Source organism: Paramisgurnus dabryanus, chromosome 7, assembly GCF_030506205.2.
Source record: "Paramisgurnus dabryanus chromosome 7, PD_genome_1.1, whole genome shotgun sequence".
NCBI classification, from domain to species: domain Eukaryota; kingdom Metazoa; phylum Chordata; class Actinopteri; order Cypriniformes; family Cobitidae; genus Paramisgurnus; species Paramisgurnus dabryanus.
In genome coordinates, this window is record NC_133343.1 from 17898225 (window position 1) to 17913779 (window position 15555).

General features: G+C 38.6%; 1 protein-coding gene across 5 annotated transcripts in view; it reads left to right on the plus strand.

Annotated features, from left to right (window-relative positions):
• The first annotated feature begins 221 nt into the window (after positions 1-221).
• The window catches only part of scly (selenocysteine lyase), a 46758-nt gene continuing 31424 nt past the window's right edge, over positions 222-15555 (plus strand). For 2 of the 5 annotated variants that reach the window (XR_010520908.2, XM_065241062.2), the window contains exons 1-4: positions 281-879; positions 1234-1411; positions 1494-1603; positions 1924-2024. Coding sequence is in view for 4 of the 5 variants with exons in the window: in XM_065241062.2 (XP_065097134.1) it covers positions 1278-1411; positions 1494-1603; positions 1924-2024 (345 nt within the window). In the remaining variant the exon portion in view is untranslated. Of the gene's footprint in view, positions 880-1233; positions 1412-1493; positions 1604-1923; positions 2025-15555 lie in introns of all 5 variants that reach the window. The other 3 variants (XM_065241039.1, XM_065241048.2, XM_065241073.2) reach the window with 3 other exon arrangements.

Consider the following 15555-nt stretch of genomic DNA (forward strand, 5'->3'; position numbering starts at 1 on the left):
AAATGTTTGTGCGCTATTTTTGTGACTACTTGTTCTAAAAGCTCTAAATCAAGAATTTACTTTTCTATTACGATAAAAGCTTATTAATAATAAATATAACCAACAGATTGGTTAAAGTCCGTGGGCGGTGTCCCCCTAAGCAAATCCTACTGTCTTGACAGCTTGGCTAATGAATATTACGTAGGGTACATGACTGGACGCTGCATCAACCTACCAAGCAGATCTACGTCAGTTAAAGAGGAGGGATTAATTACTCTGCTTTTCCTGTTTTAAAATCAAGCGTGTGTCGCTTCATCACTTTGAAGTGTAAAGGGCGATTTATACTCGTGCGTAGGTCCTACGGCGTAGCAGCGACGGCGTAGGTTCCGCGTCGGTTTTCATTTATACTTGTGCGTCGCCGTCCGCGTCGACGTGCAAAGACACGCGAAACCGCTGGTTGGCAGTAATCACGCGTGTAACCACAGTAGCAGCAGAAGTCGTCACAGAAGAAGAAGCTAAGCAAGTTAACCCACAAACGAAGAAAAAATAGCAACTTGTTGTGTATAATTTGAGAAGACCAGCAATGATGTAAGTAAATAAACAGCGACTTATGTTGCAGTTTTAGTTAAATCACTCCTCGACTTGGCTCATCTTTGTTTTCACCGTCTCAACCGGAAATACCTATGACGCAGTTTTTTTTACCTGACGGGAGGGGTTCTGGTGGACCAATCACAGAGCTTGCGGTCCGCGTAGGTCCGACGCGCTGTTAGGAATTTTGTGAGGTGCGCGTCAGGCTACGCAGAGCTACGCACAGGCTACGGATAGCCGCGTAGCACCTACGCACGACTATAAATCGCCCTTAACTGTGTGAATCATTGACAAGACGCAGAAGAGTACAAGGTCAGTCAATTAATTGTGCATAATTACAAGGGTTTAGCTGACATTATCTCCGGCTGCCCTTGTAAAATGACTGTAAAAGCCATTTAAGGGATGTAAGCGTAAGCTAACACGCTAACTAGTTACTAATGTAAACACATGTCCTAAATTACACGTGTCAACAACAATTTAAATCGGTTGTTTAATTGCGTTATCGTGTATTAAAACGTCATTAATATTATTTAGTTGTTTTAAATGTTTATTTGGACGACTATGAAAACATCGGAGCCTGCGATTTGTCTTAGCCATGACAGGATATGACATAGCATACGTTGTACATATTGACATTAAATAATAAGGCATTTTTTATTACCACAGTAAGGCTTGGTATTCTGTATTGCACCGAGGCAGTAATTCAGGTAATGGCTGAAAAGGCTGTTCCCTCTGTCATTCTGGATCACAATGTATGGGGCAACTCTGCACATTATCCAGGGTCTGACCAGAATCATCGTCATATTTCTTTGGACCACCATGTTGCCCCTGATCAGTCAGACAGGTAATGCATAGGCCAAATCAGTAATTAGGATGAATAATATCCTCTGCAATGCAGTTCCTAAAAACTATCTTTTCTGGTACAGAATATATATGGACTACAATGCCACGACTCCAGTGGATCCAGAGGTGGTCAGAGCTATTACTGAAGCTTTAACTGATGCGTGGGGAAATCCCAGCAGTAATTACCTTCCAGGTACAGTATGTGACTTTCATTGATAAACTGCAGACAGATTAATAGATCTCACAGACCTAATAAAGGCTCACATTCACTGAAAAGAAAAAACACACCAGTTGCACATGATTTAATTAAGTTTTGTTCAAATAAATTCTTTTTAAAAAGTTGTTGGATCTACAGTATGTAATTCAATTATGCACACCAGTTCAACATGATTGAATGACGCTTTCTTAAAATGAAATTAATGTTAATTTAGGTTAATTTAATTTTTAAGAAAACTTAATTCAATCATGTGCTACCGATATCTTTATTTCAGTGTTGTTTTTCAATCATCATAGGTCTTAAAGCCAAAGACACTATTTACCATTCCAGAGACACCATTGCAAGAATGGTCGGGGGAAATGCAGCAGACATTATATTTACATCAGGAGGAACTGAGGTAAACAAACTGAACGCGTAAATTAGAAAATATTTTACTGTCCCATTTAGGGGTGCACCGGTTCTCGGTAAAGAGTCAAACCGTCCCATTATCCTCACACCGTGTTTGATTCAACCACCCATTTCTAATATTGTTTGGTGAAAGACAGCGTATAAAACTTAGGGGTGCCGATGGCCGATAACTATTCTGAATCACACAGCCGATAATTTTCACAGCTATTTCATGTACTACGGCTTTTGATCAGTAAGTCATTAGCGATCAAATCACTAAATCACTTTTAGTTTGAGTTGTTTATAACATGCATTTAAAAAAGCAACACTCTTCAAACATAATCATTATACATATTCTTTTTTATCATAAAAATACCTGAAAAGGTTTGAACAACAGCAATATAAAAAATATCCTTAAGCCATTTCCTGGAGCTGCGTGTCAAGTCATAACTGCGTGTGTATGTTTTTTTGTCTACAGCGCATATTGGTCCCGTACTCACTGCATATTAATTCGGTTGTCACTTCACCTTTTAATGCTTAATCCTGTTCTGTAAACAGCCAGTTCAGTAATTTACGGGACTCACAACTGCATTCTACAACCGAATTAACTCCCGCAAAATGCAGGTAGTGACAACTGCATTTACAGAACTCTGCTTAGTGTGTACATAACTGAACTAAACAACTAGTAGTTAATCAAGTGTTTAAACGTGCATCATAGACATGACATGTCTCTCTTCTGAAAAAAATAAATTCTTAGAAGGGGAAAAGCATGAGCGTTTGCTGACTAGTGTTGCCAGATCTTGCACTAAAAGCACAGCGAACAAGAAAAATCCAATAATAAACCAAAATAAATCTAAATGCTTTATCTCAAAGATCAAAATATTGGGAGCGGCACCTTCACACTTTATTACCACCAAAAACTTGATCGCTTCATGAGCCAAAAGCCATAACGGTTAAGCGCCAAAACGGTATTTACGTACAAAAAAGACAAGGACCTGGCAACACTGCAAGACCGAGCACTGTGAAGCAGCCTCACAAAAGCGTACAATACACAACAACGCCAAGACGGAAAATTATTGCAAAACACAATGGTGTTAAATTATTTTTTGAGTGATAAGCATGCGAGACGGCAGAACGTTGCTATGTTTATTTCTGTGTCAATCATCACATTTTCAGGAGTGAGTCTTGTTCCGTACAGACATGAAACGATTTGGTCACTTTGGTCACAACATATAAGCAAGAAACATCTCAGCATCCATGAGATGTTTCTTGCTTATATGTTGTGACCAAAGTGTTAAGTGTTTGTTACCCAATAAATCATTATATTTTCTTTGCATTTGACAGTAGCATTTTTGTCCCCGTAAACATACACAAAATGTGCCGAAACCGTGACCCTAAAACCAAGACACACACCAAACCATGAGTAATTTGAATCGTTGCACCCCTAGTCCCATTTTAGTAGAATGCTGCACAGGCCTAAAGCACCTTTCGCATGACTTGTGTCAACCTTTCCAATGTGGTGCACTCTATGAAGCAAAGAATTAAACTTCAGCTATACGCATACAGTACTGTAGCTGCACATTACTCACAGGTCAGATGTTGTAATGCAACACTTAAAAGTTCAATCAATTTCAACTTTGACCAAGTGTGCGCATCCAGTAATTATTGGACAATTCTCAGGCAAGTTCTCTATGAGCGATGCTGGCATGAATGAGCATGCACAGAGTACACGTCAAAAACATAATAAAATTCTGAGAATATTCAATTAAATTTTATTTATATAGCGCTTTTCACAATTGGTGATTGTTTCAAAGCAGCTTTACATTAATAGAAGCAGTGGAAAGCACAGAAAAACGACAGATAGCACAACATAATACACGATAGCACAAGCAGCTAAATTTGCTGCGGCTATGAATCAACATTATAAGTGTGCGTATTGCTAATGTAATGTAAAGAAGAGGGTGCTAAGTTAAGCCCAAGAAGGCTGCCTCCCCGGGTTGAAAAACCCCCTAGGAGAAAAAAAAACCCAGGCTTAGCCGGGGAAGTAAAAAAAGTCCTAGGAGGGAAAAACCCTTGGGAGATATATTTATATATACATTGAAACAATTAAGGAGATTAGGCGGAGGTTAAGCGGGTTCTGCCGGTGGTCGTTGGTCAGGCATCAGCTGGGCATCACGTTGAAGGTCAGCTGGTGGATCAGAGGTGTGCCGACTTTCACATTTACCGGAACTGGGTCTGTTTGTCTCATTGTCCTCAGGGTCAAGGACAAGACATGAAGAAAGAAAAACAAAACCCTATTAGCGTAGGGGCCATTCATATGTATACACATGTACATATACACAAACATATATATATATATATATATATATATATATATATATATATATATATATATATATATATATATATATATATATATATATATATATATATATATATATATATATTCACCCTTTTAAGGACTGAAGTCCCGCCCCCGACTAGTGGGCTTAACACCACAAATCTATACCCACCGAGCTTCATTGAAATCCGGACGAGCAAGGGAGTAAAGGGGAGACGGGGACGAGACTCCGCCAGCAATCTCCCTGATGCCTGTCTGGGCTTCACAGTACTCCCCTACTCGACTCAGAAACCTCAGGAGGAGGGCCGAGCAAGTGATAACATAATGCCATACATAACTTTCAATCACTCCTCTGCGCTTGGCAACTAATGGCCCGATTCGGGGTTTTATTGGTCTAGTTTTGAAGTTTTGGCCTTGTATTGTGGTTTGTATGTGCACAGAGTAGCGTTTCTTTCCTTATATGTAGCCTTTTCTATTTTATACCTGACATTTGTTTTTGAAAGTTTATGCCCGGCTCATGGTTTGCTGCAAATATGTAAATGAGTAAGGAGAGATTAAACATATTTCTTAAGAATATTAATAGCATTTACCATGCTTTGAAGTGTTGTCGAAAATGAGGATTTAGTTTATTTATTTATTAGGTTGTACAAGCTATCTATTGTGAGATGAGTACCATTACTAAAACAAATTATGTGACTGCCTTGTTAAAGAGAAAAGTTTTAAGTCTAGATTTGAAGGTATCTACTGTGTCTGATTCTCGGACAACGGTTGGTAAATCATTCCAGAGCTTAGGGGCTAAGTAGGAAAAGGATCTTCCACCTTTAGACACTTTTGATATTTTAGGGATACTAAGAGACCAGAATTTTGTGAACGCAGTGCACGTGATGGATTGTATTCTGATAGTAATTCTCTAAGATATGAGGGTGCTAGGCCATTTAAGGCTTTGTATGTGATAAGTGATATTTTAAATTGTATGCGATAATTAACTGGTAGCCAGTGTAAAGATGCCAGAATTGGACTTATGTGGTCATACTTCTTAGATCGAGTAAGCACTCTTGCAGACGCGTTTTGAACTAGCTGAAGCTTGTTTACCTGATTTGCATGGCATCCCTCGAGTAGCGAGTTACAATAGTCTATTCTAGAGGTCATAAAAGCATGGATAAGCTTCTCTGCATCAGATGTAGACAGTATATGGCGTATTTTTGAGATATTTCTAAGATGGAAGAATGCTGTGCGGCAGAAGTTGCCGATATGACTATCGAAGGATAAGTTGCTGTCGAACATCACACCTAAGTTCCTAACCGAGGAAGATGGGACCACAGTGCAGTCATCTATGTGCAACTTGTAATCTGACATATTATGTTTGTAGCGATTCTGTTCAATAATACAGAATTTGTTATGATAACTGGGGACTTCAATCATTGTGCAATAAAGACCAGTGGCTCACATTATTATCAACACGTTAAATGTAACACCAGGGGGGATACAATCCTCGACCAGTGCTACACCAAAGTCAAGGATGCGTATGTGAAAAAATAGTTTTAAATAACAAGTAGTTAGGCAGCATAATGAGCATTTTAAAGCAACACTATGTAGTTTTTTTACCTTTAAATAATGTCTCTAAAATTATTTCAATGATAGAACAACTTTTAACTGGACAAATTGTACTGTTGCTGCAACCTGAGCAGCCTCCTAGCTGCTACAAGCACACTCTGAAAGTGGCGGTGGAGGGTAGGAAACACAGCCCCGCCCCTCCCCTTGCCTGCAAAAGAGTGTCTGATACCAGGCACTGTTGCGCTTTTCAACCACATGGGGAGGCTGCAAGTCATTTTTACATGGAAACTACATAGTGTTGCTTTAAACGTACATTTGTAGAGTTTTCGTAGTTGTATGCGTGTGTATTTAATGTTTTAGCTTATTATATTTTAGTGCTATTTGTTTGTATGAGCATGACGGTGTGTGTAAGCACTGTAATTTCCATTTGTATGGATGAAATAAATTTGACTCTGACTCTGATTTGACTCTAATAAGTATCTCTGTCTTATTGGAGTTGAGCTTAAGAAAGTTATGTGCCATCCAGTCACTAACATCGCTAATGCAGTCTGTTAGCTTAGAAAACGTGTGGGTTTCGCTGGGATGTGAGGAGATGTAAAGCTTGGTATTATCCGCATAGCAGTGAAAACTTATGTTATGTTTCCTGATAATGTCTCCTAGGGGTAACATATATAACGAGAACAGGATAGGACCTAAAACTGATCCCTGCGGTACACCATATTTAACCAGGGAGTGATATGACTCTTCCTCATTTACATAAACAAAGTGATAGCGATTGGTTAGATACGACCTAAACCAGGCTAGCGCCTGACCACTGATACCAACATAGTTTTCTAGTCTATTGAGTAAGATTGTGTGATCTATTGTGTCAAAGGCTGCGCTAAGGTCTAGTAATATAAGGATTGAGATTTCACCACGATCGGATGATAATAGGAGGTCATTTGTAACTCTAAGCAGCGCTGTCTCTGTGCTATGGTGGGGCCTGAATCCTGATTGGAACTTTTCATACGTACTATTATTTGTCAAGAATGTGCGTAACTGGCTTGCCACTACCTTTTCTAATATTTTCGAAAGAAAAGGGAGATTTGAGATTGGTCTAAAGTTATTAAGCTCTCCCTGATTAAGCTGTGTTTTTTTAATCAGCGGTTTAATAACTGCTAGTTTGAAATAGTGCTGCCACTAACGACTAATTTTCTAACGACTAATCTTTCGACTAATTTTTCGAATAGTCGACTATTCTAAACGACTAATTAAAAAAAACTCAAGTGTTTGTTATTTCATTGTCCATTTTATTTTGAACTCACCGGTGTCATAAACAATATGAATAACTTAAATGTTACCAAATAAAAAATTACAATGTAAACAATATAAATAATAATAAAAACTTCCAGTGCAAAGTAGATGCATAACAGAAATATGAAATGTTTCACTTCTACTCTTTGATCTTATATTGCATTTTAACACAACTGAATGCTATTTTACATATTATCTGTTCTGTTGTAGCCTATTAAATAGTGCCTAAACATGACCCATCACCTCGTTTTTTATCCAACCAGCTGTTCCTTTAACTGCTGCTAAAATCCTGATTTAGATATGCAAAAATCACCATACATTTACATTGTAGCTTTACTGCTGTTGCTCTTCTCATAATTGTTGTTGTGTTTTGAGCCATTTCTTGATTTTAAATGCGAGTGATATAGCACAGACAATTCGGTGCAAATTCAGAAATATAAGAGAATACACTGTTGTTGTTACATAGACTACAGAACACGGCATACAGCATCATAGGGAGGGAGAAAGCTCGCACACAGACTCACACTACTGCTAATCTTTCTTCAAGTCATGTTAACTCGATCAGTCGTCTTTGTCAGAGACATCTGTGAATGTTGACGTTTACGCAAAAAAGAAAGTACATTAAAAACACTGCCACCTTTTCACTGTCACGTAAGAGAGAGGCGCGCGCTGTTGAGGCGCTGCAAGCAACATGAGTGCTAGAGAGAGAGAGAGAGAGAGAGAGAGAGAGACGCGCTGAACACTCGCAACAATGAATTGAGCCGTTTAAAATAGTAAAATAAAAATGTAAATGGGAATCATGAAAAATCTATTTGTTGCATCCAGTGTTGATTCCGTGGCGGAATCACGAGCAAACACTGATAGCCTTTAACATCCAAATACAGAGTCATTGTACTTCTCAAAAGAGTTAATAAAACAGTACTGACTAGCTCGCCGTTTCATTAATAATCATATAACAGTTACTTACGTTGTCCTATTCTCTGTGGGTGTATCGTCAATAACTCCTGAGTGTTTTCGTTTGAGATGCTCGTGCATTGTCGTTGTGCTCCCGTGATAAGCCGGCGACGTTTGGCACGGTGTAACAGACCACTCTTTTATCACAACTTGGCTTAAAATACTTTCATACTTCGGAAGCTTTCCGACTCATAATTCCATAGACTCACCTGCCACCGCCAATTTTTCAAAATTAAAGCAGTGAAGGCAGGGGGAGAGGGAAGAAAGATGATAGCGTAGCAGATTAACCAGCAGGGCGCGCACAGCGCACAGACTGGGGTGGAGGTGAATTACAATGAGCCATTTGAGACAGGAGACAGAATTACAGTGGGCCGTTTGAGACGGAAAAAAATAAATATGCGACTCCTCGACTAAAAAAATTGCCGTCGACAAATTTTCATCGTCGATTACGTCGACTACGTCGACTATTCGCGGCAGCACTAGTTTGAAAGCTGTTGGAATGTATCCTATTTCTACCAATGAGTTAAAGATATGTAGTACCGGGGTTGACACTACAGGGAATACCTCTTTAAGTAGTTTTGTGGGAACGGGGTCTAATATACAGGATGATGTTTTGGATGATGTGACTAGTTTAGAGAGCTCATCTATTGTAGTAGGTTTAAATGAATCAAGATGTTCATATGGTAATCTAGTGTTTAGTGAACTAATGGTTAGAGTGATGGCTGCCTGGGTAGCTACGATGTTTTCCCTAATAGCCGTAATTTTGTTAGAAAAGAAGTTCATGAAATCGTTACTATTGTGTTGAAGTTTACTATTGGTTTCTGTTTGTTCTTGATTTCTTGTCAGTTTCGCAACTGTGCTAAAGAGGAAACGAGGGTTGTTATGATTTTCTTTAATAAGCGTACTGAGATGGGTATATCTGGCCGTTTTTATAGCCTGTCTGTAGTGTTTAACACTCTCTTTCCATGCTGCACACCATACTTTTAACTTTGTGCTTCTATAATTTCTTTCCATTTTTCTAGCTGCCTTTTTAAGGGCTGCGATGTGATGGTCATACCATGGAGCTGGCGTTTTTCTTTGATTTTCTTTTTTCGAATGGGAGCAACGGCATCCAGTGTGTTAGAACAGAAATTGTTCAGGTTTTCTATTACAGTAGCTAGATCGTCACAGTTATCTGCTACATGTTTCATTTGGGACAGGTCTGGAAGAGTGCTAATAAAGCTATCTTTAGTGGTGGAAATTATTGTTCTGGCTAGTCGGTAGCATGTTGTGGATTGAATGATCCTATCTAGAAGTACAGTGTATGACACAAGGTAATGGTCAGAAACTGCATCACTCTGAGGTGATATTTCGATGTCATTAATATTGAGTCTGAGTGACAGAATTAAGTCTAATGTGTGCTTACGAGTATGCGTGGGCCCTGACACGTTTTGTTTAATACCGAGAGAATTTAGAACATCCATAAACGCACGTCCTAATGCATCTTTGGGATATCCACATGAATATTAAAATCACCAACGATAAGAGCTTTATCTACAGTGACTACAAGCTCAGACAGGAAATCTGCAATTTCTTTAAGGAAATCTGCATGGTGGCCCGGAGGTGTATAGATTGTAGCTAAGACAAAAGAAAGCTGTTTGTTGTTACGATCAGTTATTTCCATATTTAATAACATTAGTTCAAATGATTTAAATTTTAGTTCAGATTTTTGGTTAACTTTAAAAATTTTGTTGTATATTGTAGCTACACCACCCCCTCTCCCCTTTAATCAGGGTTTGTGTTTATAATAATAGTCTTGTGGGGTGGATTTGTTTAAACTAATGTAGTCATCTGCTTTAAGCCAGGTTTCTGTTAAACAGAGTGCATCTAAGTTTTGGTCATAAATTATTTCATTAACAATAGGTTCTTTATTGGTAAGCGATATAATGTTAAGAAGGCCGAATTTTAACATTCGAGGTTCATCTGTTAATGTATTGTTTTCTAATTTTAAATTAATCAGATTTGTACGTGATGTGGCAAGCGGTGCTCTGTTTTTGTTTGTTCAGGGAACAGATACAGTTGAAATGTGTTGATATTCTGGTAAGATCGACTCGAAGTGCTGGGATATATGTGATCTTGACATATCATGCCAGCTAACAGACGGACAGTTAAGCCGATCCGTCTGTTTCCTGACCTGGGCCCTGGATAGTCAGACTATATCAGAATTAAGACTATTAATCAGATTTCTGGTGAGTATAGCACTTCCTTCTGATGTCGGATGAAGGCCATCTCGGGTTAGGAGGAATGGTCTCCCCCAGAAATGCTTCCAATTGTCTATAAACCCTACATTATGCTGAGGGCACCACTTTGACATCCAGCCATTGAGAGACACTAATCTACTATGTGTTTCATCTCCCCGGTAGGCGGGGAGGGGACCAGAGCATATTACATTGTCTGACATTGTTTTTGCAATTTCACACATCTCCTTAATAGTATCTTTGGTGAGTTCCGACTAGGGTTGGGTACCGAAATGCGGTGCCATTATGGCACCGAAGCCTATATGGGCGGTACCTACCGGACCGAATCAGAACACAGATTTCGGTGCCTCATTTCGGTGCCTCTTAATGCATGAACGGTTGACTGAAGTATTTTGCTCTCTGTAGCGCAAAAAGCATAATCACACAAGCACAGCACAATCGCTAGTTAAATTATAGGCTACTGCACTCATATGGTGTAAATAATTTCCTCACTTACAAAATTCACGTGAATGTGAAAGTCGGAAAGATTTGATAATACAGAGGATTCAAGTTTGATTTCTTTGCTTAACTTAGGTGAGTTTGTTCATATTTTACATTATTGTAGTTTTATATTGATAAAAAAACGGAAACCAATCATTTGTTTTGAAAAATCTAAGGATCTTAGATTTATTTATGTTATAGGGCGGATAAAATGTTTACCGTCTATTCGTTTTTGTTAAACGTTAAGCGAGTCATTTTACATTTTTATTGTTCTGTTTTAATAAAAAAATAATAATGAACAAATAAGCATTCGTAGTAATGAAAATTATGTCAATTAAATCTTTCATTTATTTGTGTTTTAACGCAGATACAATCCGTCGAATTCGTTTTATTAATAAACAAGCAATATAAGCAAGTTTGTCATTGGAGCTACTATTTTATTGGAGTTGAGTTTTTCGTTAAGAGTAATAATGAACAAACATTTTAAAAATTAATTTTATTAATAAATGGAAATATTAAATAATCTAATGTTAAAGATTAAATAGCCAACTTTTAAACTTCTTTGCCAAATATATTTTCAAAAATATGCGCTGTGTTTAATAAGTTTAAAATGTGAAAAAATCCTCATCTGCACATCCCTAATAATACAAATCGAACAAATTTTGTAAGAATATATGTCCAGGTTATTTTTATATTCTGACTTAAAAGAACAATTTGGAAAATGAGATCCTCAGAGGAGCGCGTGAATGCCGCAATTGATCTGACGGCAGCTTATTTTATATGGTTTATAAAAAAAGGGAATATCCCGCACACTATTAACTTGCAAAAAGCATAATTTTGCAAGTTAATAGTGTGCGGGATATTCCCTTTTTTATAAATGTTTGGTGGACTTCATTGTCTCTTCATCCAACGCACCTAACCGGAACTAACAGGTGTGCGACATTGTTCTTCTATTAAATATTTTATATGGTAACATTCCTTCAGAGAATTTGCTAAAACGTATTACCTCACTAATGTTTTTATTAGTACTTCGGCTAATATTGGCCTGAGATGGGCCGCGGCAGTCACGAGTGTCAAGTTCATCGGAGACAAGCAGAAAGCGTCAAAACGTGAATGGTTTCACAAGCCGATAAGAAAATATTTTGGGTGAATTCAAATGCCGTTTTGCGCCATTGAAGGGAACTTCACGAATAGGATTTCGCATGAACAGTCGATCCAAATAAAGAGAAAAAGACGCTGTATTTTATTGCTCTATTTGCCAAGTGTGTTTAAAGGGACACAAGGCAGCATTTTTATGTTAATAAATCATCTTCGTAAGTCGGTATATGGTTAAATGACTCATTACATGACGAATGAAGACTCTCTCGCCCGCCCCTACCGTCTGTAGGAAGAATACCCCACTTGCAAGTTCGCTGTATCCGACCCGGTGTCCTTCAGTCTCGTATAGTCTTAGATATAGAACGCATTTACTCCCAGACACTAGGGGGAGCTAGTAGATAAATAATACTCAGACTTGCCTTGTGTGCCTTTAATTAGCCACACTATGAGACACAATTGCGCAACTTTCTCTAGAGTTCAAGAGATCAGGGCTGCGTTCCCCGAAACCTTCTTAGCTCTACGTCGTTTTTAAGTTGTACCTTAAGCTGTACCTTATTGTTAATACGTGTTTCCCGAAACGTTCTTAGTTACGTATCCCTTCTGTAAGTCATTCGTTCGGAAGGTTGGTCTGGAGCACTCTTAACTTTACCTTATCCCACTTGACTCCGCTAGGGGCCATGACTGTGATAAAAGCTTACATTGCAGTCTATATAACTAAATATTTGTAAAAAAAACAAAAACAAAGTTGCACACTCCGTGTTCAATTGGGCAAATATTTTTTATATTTAAAGAATAAAACATTCACATAATTAAACATCATTACATTGATGGTTGTTAGATTTTTTATTATGTTTCCCAAAGGAACATCAACTTCGAACTATTAAATGCTACAAGCTTAAGAAACTATTTAAAAAATATATTTTGGGTGGATGAGTTGGTGAAATTATGGCAGCTATACCGTGAATCTCACTATTTCATTTGTGCATTTCATATCTGTTAAATCTTAAGTCTACCGGCTAGTATTTTAGCTGCAAATAAATAAATCAGGTAAAAATCGCATGCCACAGGAGCACATTCATCACAAAATCATTGTTGATTTTCCTAAATATTATTATTGATGTTAAGTCGACTTTGCATCGAAGTTTTTTAATGTTTTCTAACTTTGAGGCAGCTGCATGCCATATTCTTTATAAACACTCAAAAGAAAATGCTCCACTTGATTATTGCTTGTATAAGGTCAACAAATTTTCCACATTAAAACTAACCAAAGCTTAAACCTAAAACAATCATAATATATATTTATATATCATATAATATATATTTTTATGTTATATTTAAGGTAAACAGACAGGCGCGGCTCCAGAAATGCGTCCATTAAGCGTTATCCGCATTGTAAACGCGCTGCTTGCGCAGTGTCCAAGCACATAAACGCGTGAACTAATGAACAACAATTTGTTTTTATATATTTTAAGTGTAATGCCAAGCCAGGTGACTTGCACGACCCACCTTATTCCCCTGTGCAACGCATTAATTGGAAACCCCTAATATAAATTATCATTTAAAGTGAAAGAATAATGGATGCATTGGAGCTGTTTATGCGTTATACTTTTGGACATGAAGTTGCGAGTTTTGCATGGGTTTGATATAAAATAAAATATACAAGGTTTATATTTAGTTGTTTGCAATTTGAAATATTTTTTACCAGATATTCCTAATAAATTTAACTTGACCTATTTCTGAAATGTTTCTTTAATAAATAACACCGCTCTCTCATAACGCAGCGAAGTACCTATTACATAAAGTGAACAATTGATTGTCGAGCAATCGATATCAACCCATTCAGCACCATCGCCATGGACAGCACCTGGTAACGTCGTACGTAAGAAAGTATACCTTAAGAAACCCGCTAAGGTACAGTTCGGGAAACACGCCTAGAAAAGGTGTAACTGTAGTTAAGGTTTAACTTAAGAGTCTTCGTAGCGTGCTAAGAGAGAACGTTATCGGGAAACGCAGCCCAGATCTTCGAAGGGAATAGGACATATAGGGAGGATCACTTTCGATTAGAACTCGCCCTTTATCTTTTTGTGAGCGGCAGCCGCTTTAACCAATCATTTAACAGATTATTAACAACCAATCATAGAACATTTTTCTGAGCTCAAAGTGGAGTGTTGAGAAGATTTTATTTAATTCACAAATCAAAAATTTCATAAAAAAGAAATCAAGAATGCAGGTCTTAAAAGATGATGGTGCTTTAGGCAAATCATTAATAAACAAATGACAAACAGAGAAGAATTTTCATAGTGTTTTATGCTGTACTTTCATCTACCATCTTTCTGTGACTCTTTTTGTCAAAGTACCGCTTTAGGCACCGTTTAGGCACCGGAACCGTTTTAAAAGTATCGATTTGGCACCGGTATCGAAAAAAACCCAAACAATACCCATCCCTAGTTCCGACTGACGGAGCCTGGTGTCATTTGTGCCAGCTTGAATAACAATCTTAGAAAACTTCCGCTTAGCATTAGCCAGTACTTTAAGTTTGGATCTAATGTCAGACGTTCTGGCTCCCGGTATACAGTCGATTATGGTGTTTGGTGCCTCAATGTTAGTGTTCCTGAGTATAGAATCTCCAATGACAAGGGCACTTTTAACAGGTGTTTCAGCTGGTGTACTGCTTAGGGGATCGAATCTGTTAGTAATTACCGTATGGATCTTAAAAGGAAGCCGTATATGACTATGCCGCTTGACAGTCACCCAGTTAGTCCGCCGACTTGACTCTGATGTCAGAACCGAGCCATGTGTATTTTGATAAACACTATGCGCACTCGATACAGTATTTGTAATATTTACATTAGCATCTGATGTCGGAACCGAGCCATTAGTCTTTTCGCTTGATACAGTATTTACACAGTAACATTAGCGGTTTTGCTATCGTCAACTAGCGTTCGGATGCGCGATTCTAGTTCAGCAACCTTCTCAGTCAACCTTACTACTTCAATACACTTAGTGCATGTAAACCCCTCTATGACAACGGCAGAAGCTAAACTATACATGTGGCAAGTAGTACATGTTACAATAACAAGCGGAGTCTTATGGCTTTCATGCTGGGCGATGGCATCTTCGTTTACCCGAACGCGGTCCGCGGAGCTGCATCGCGTGGGGTGCTTGGTTGTTGCACGCCTCGGTCGCCTGCGAACGTCTGGGGCCAGGGTGATGTGAGGCACGCTGAATCTGCGAAAGCCGGGCAGCGGCTCCTCCTCAGCTTCCCGATCGCTTTCATGCTGGGCCATGGCGTCTCCGTTCAGCCGTTCACGGTCCGTGAAGCTGCATCGCGTAGGGTGCTCGTTTGTTGCAAGCCTCGGTCGCTTGTGGACGTCCGGAGTCAGGGTGAAGTGGGCGCTGTACCTCGCGTTGGATCTGCTAAAACCGGGTATCAACTCCTCCACAGCTTCCCGCTCAGGTGAGGACAGGTCAGAAAAGCATATATCAGATGAATCCGCCATTAACTAACTTCAGCCGTCCCCGTTTGTTGATGCTAGCGGGCTATATGCTAACACTGGGTGTTTATTAGTGATAAATCGTTTCAC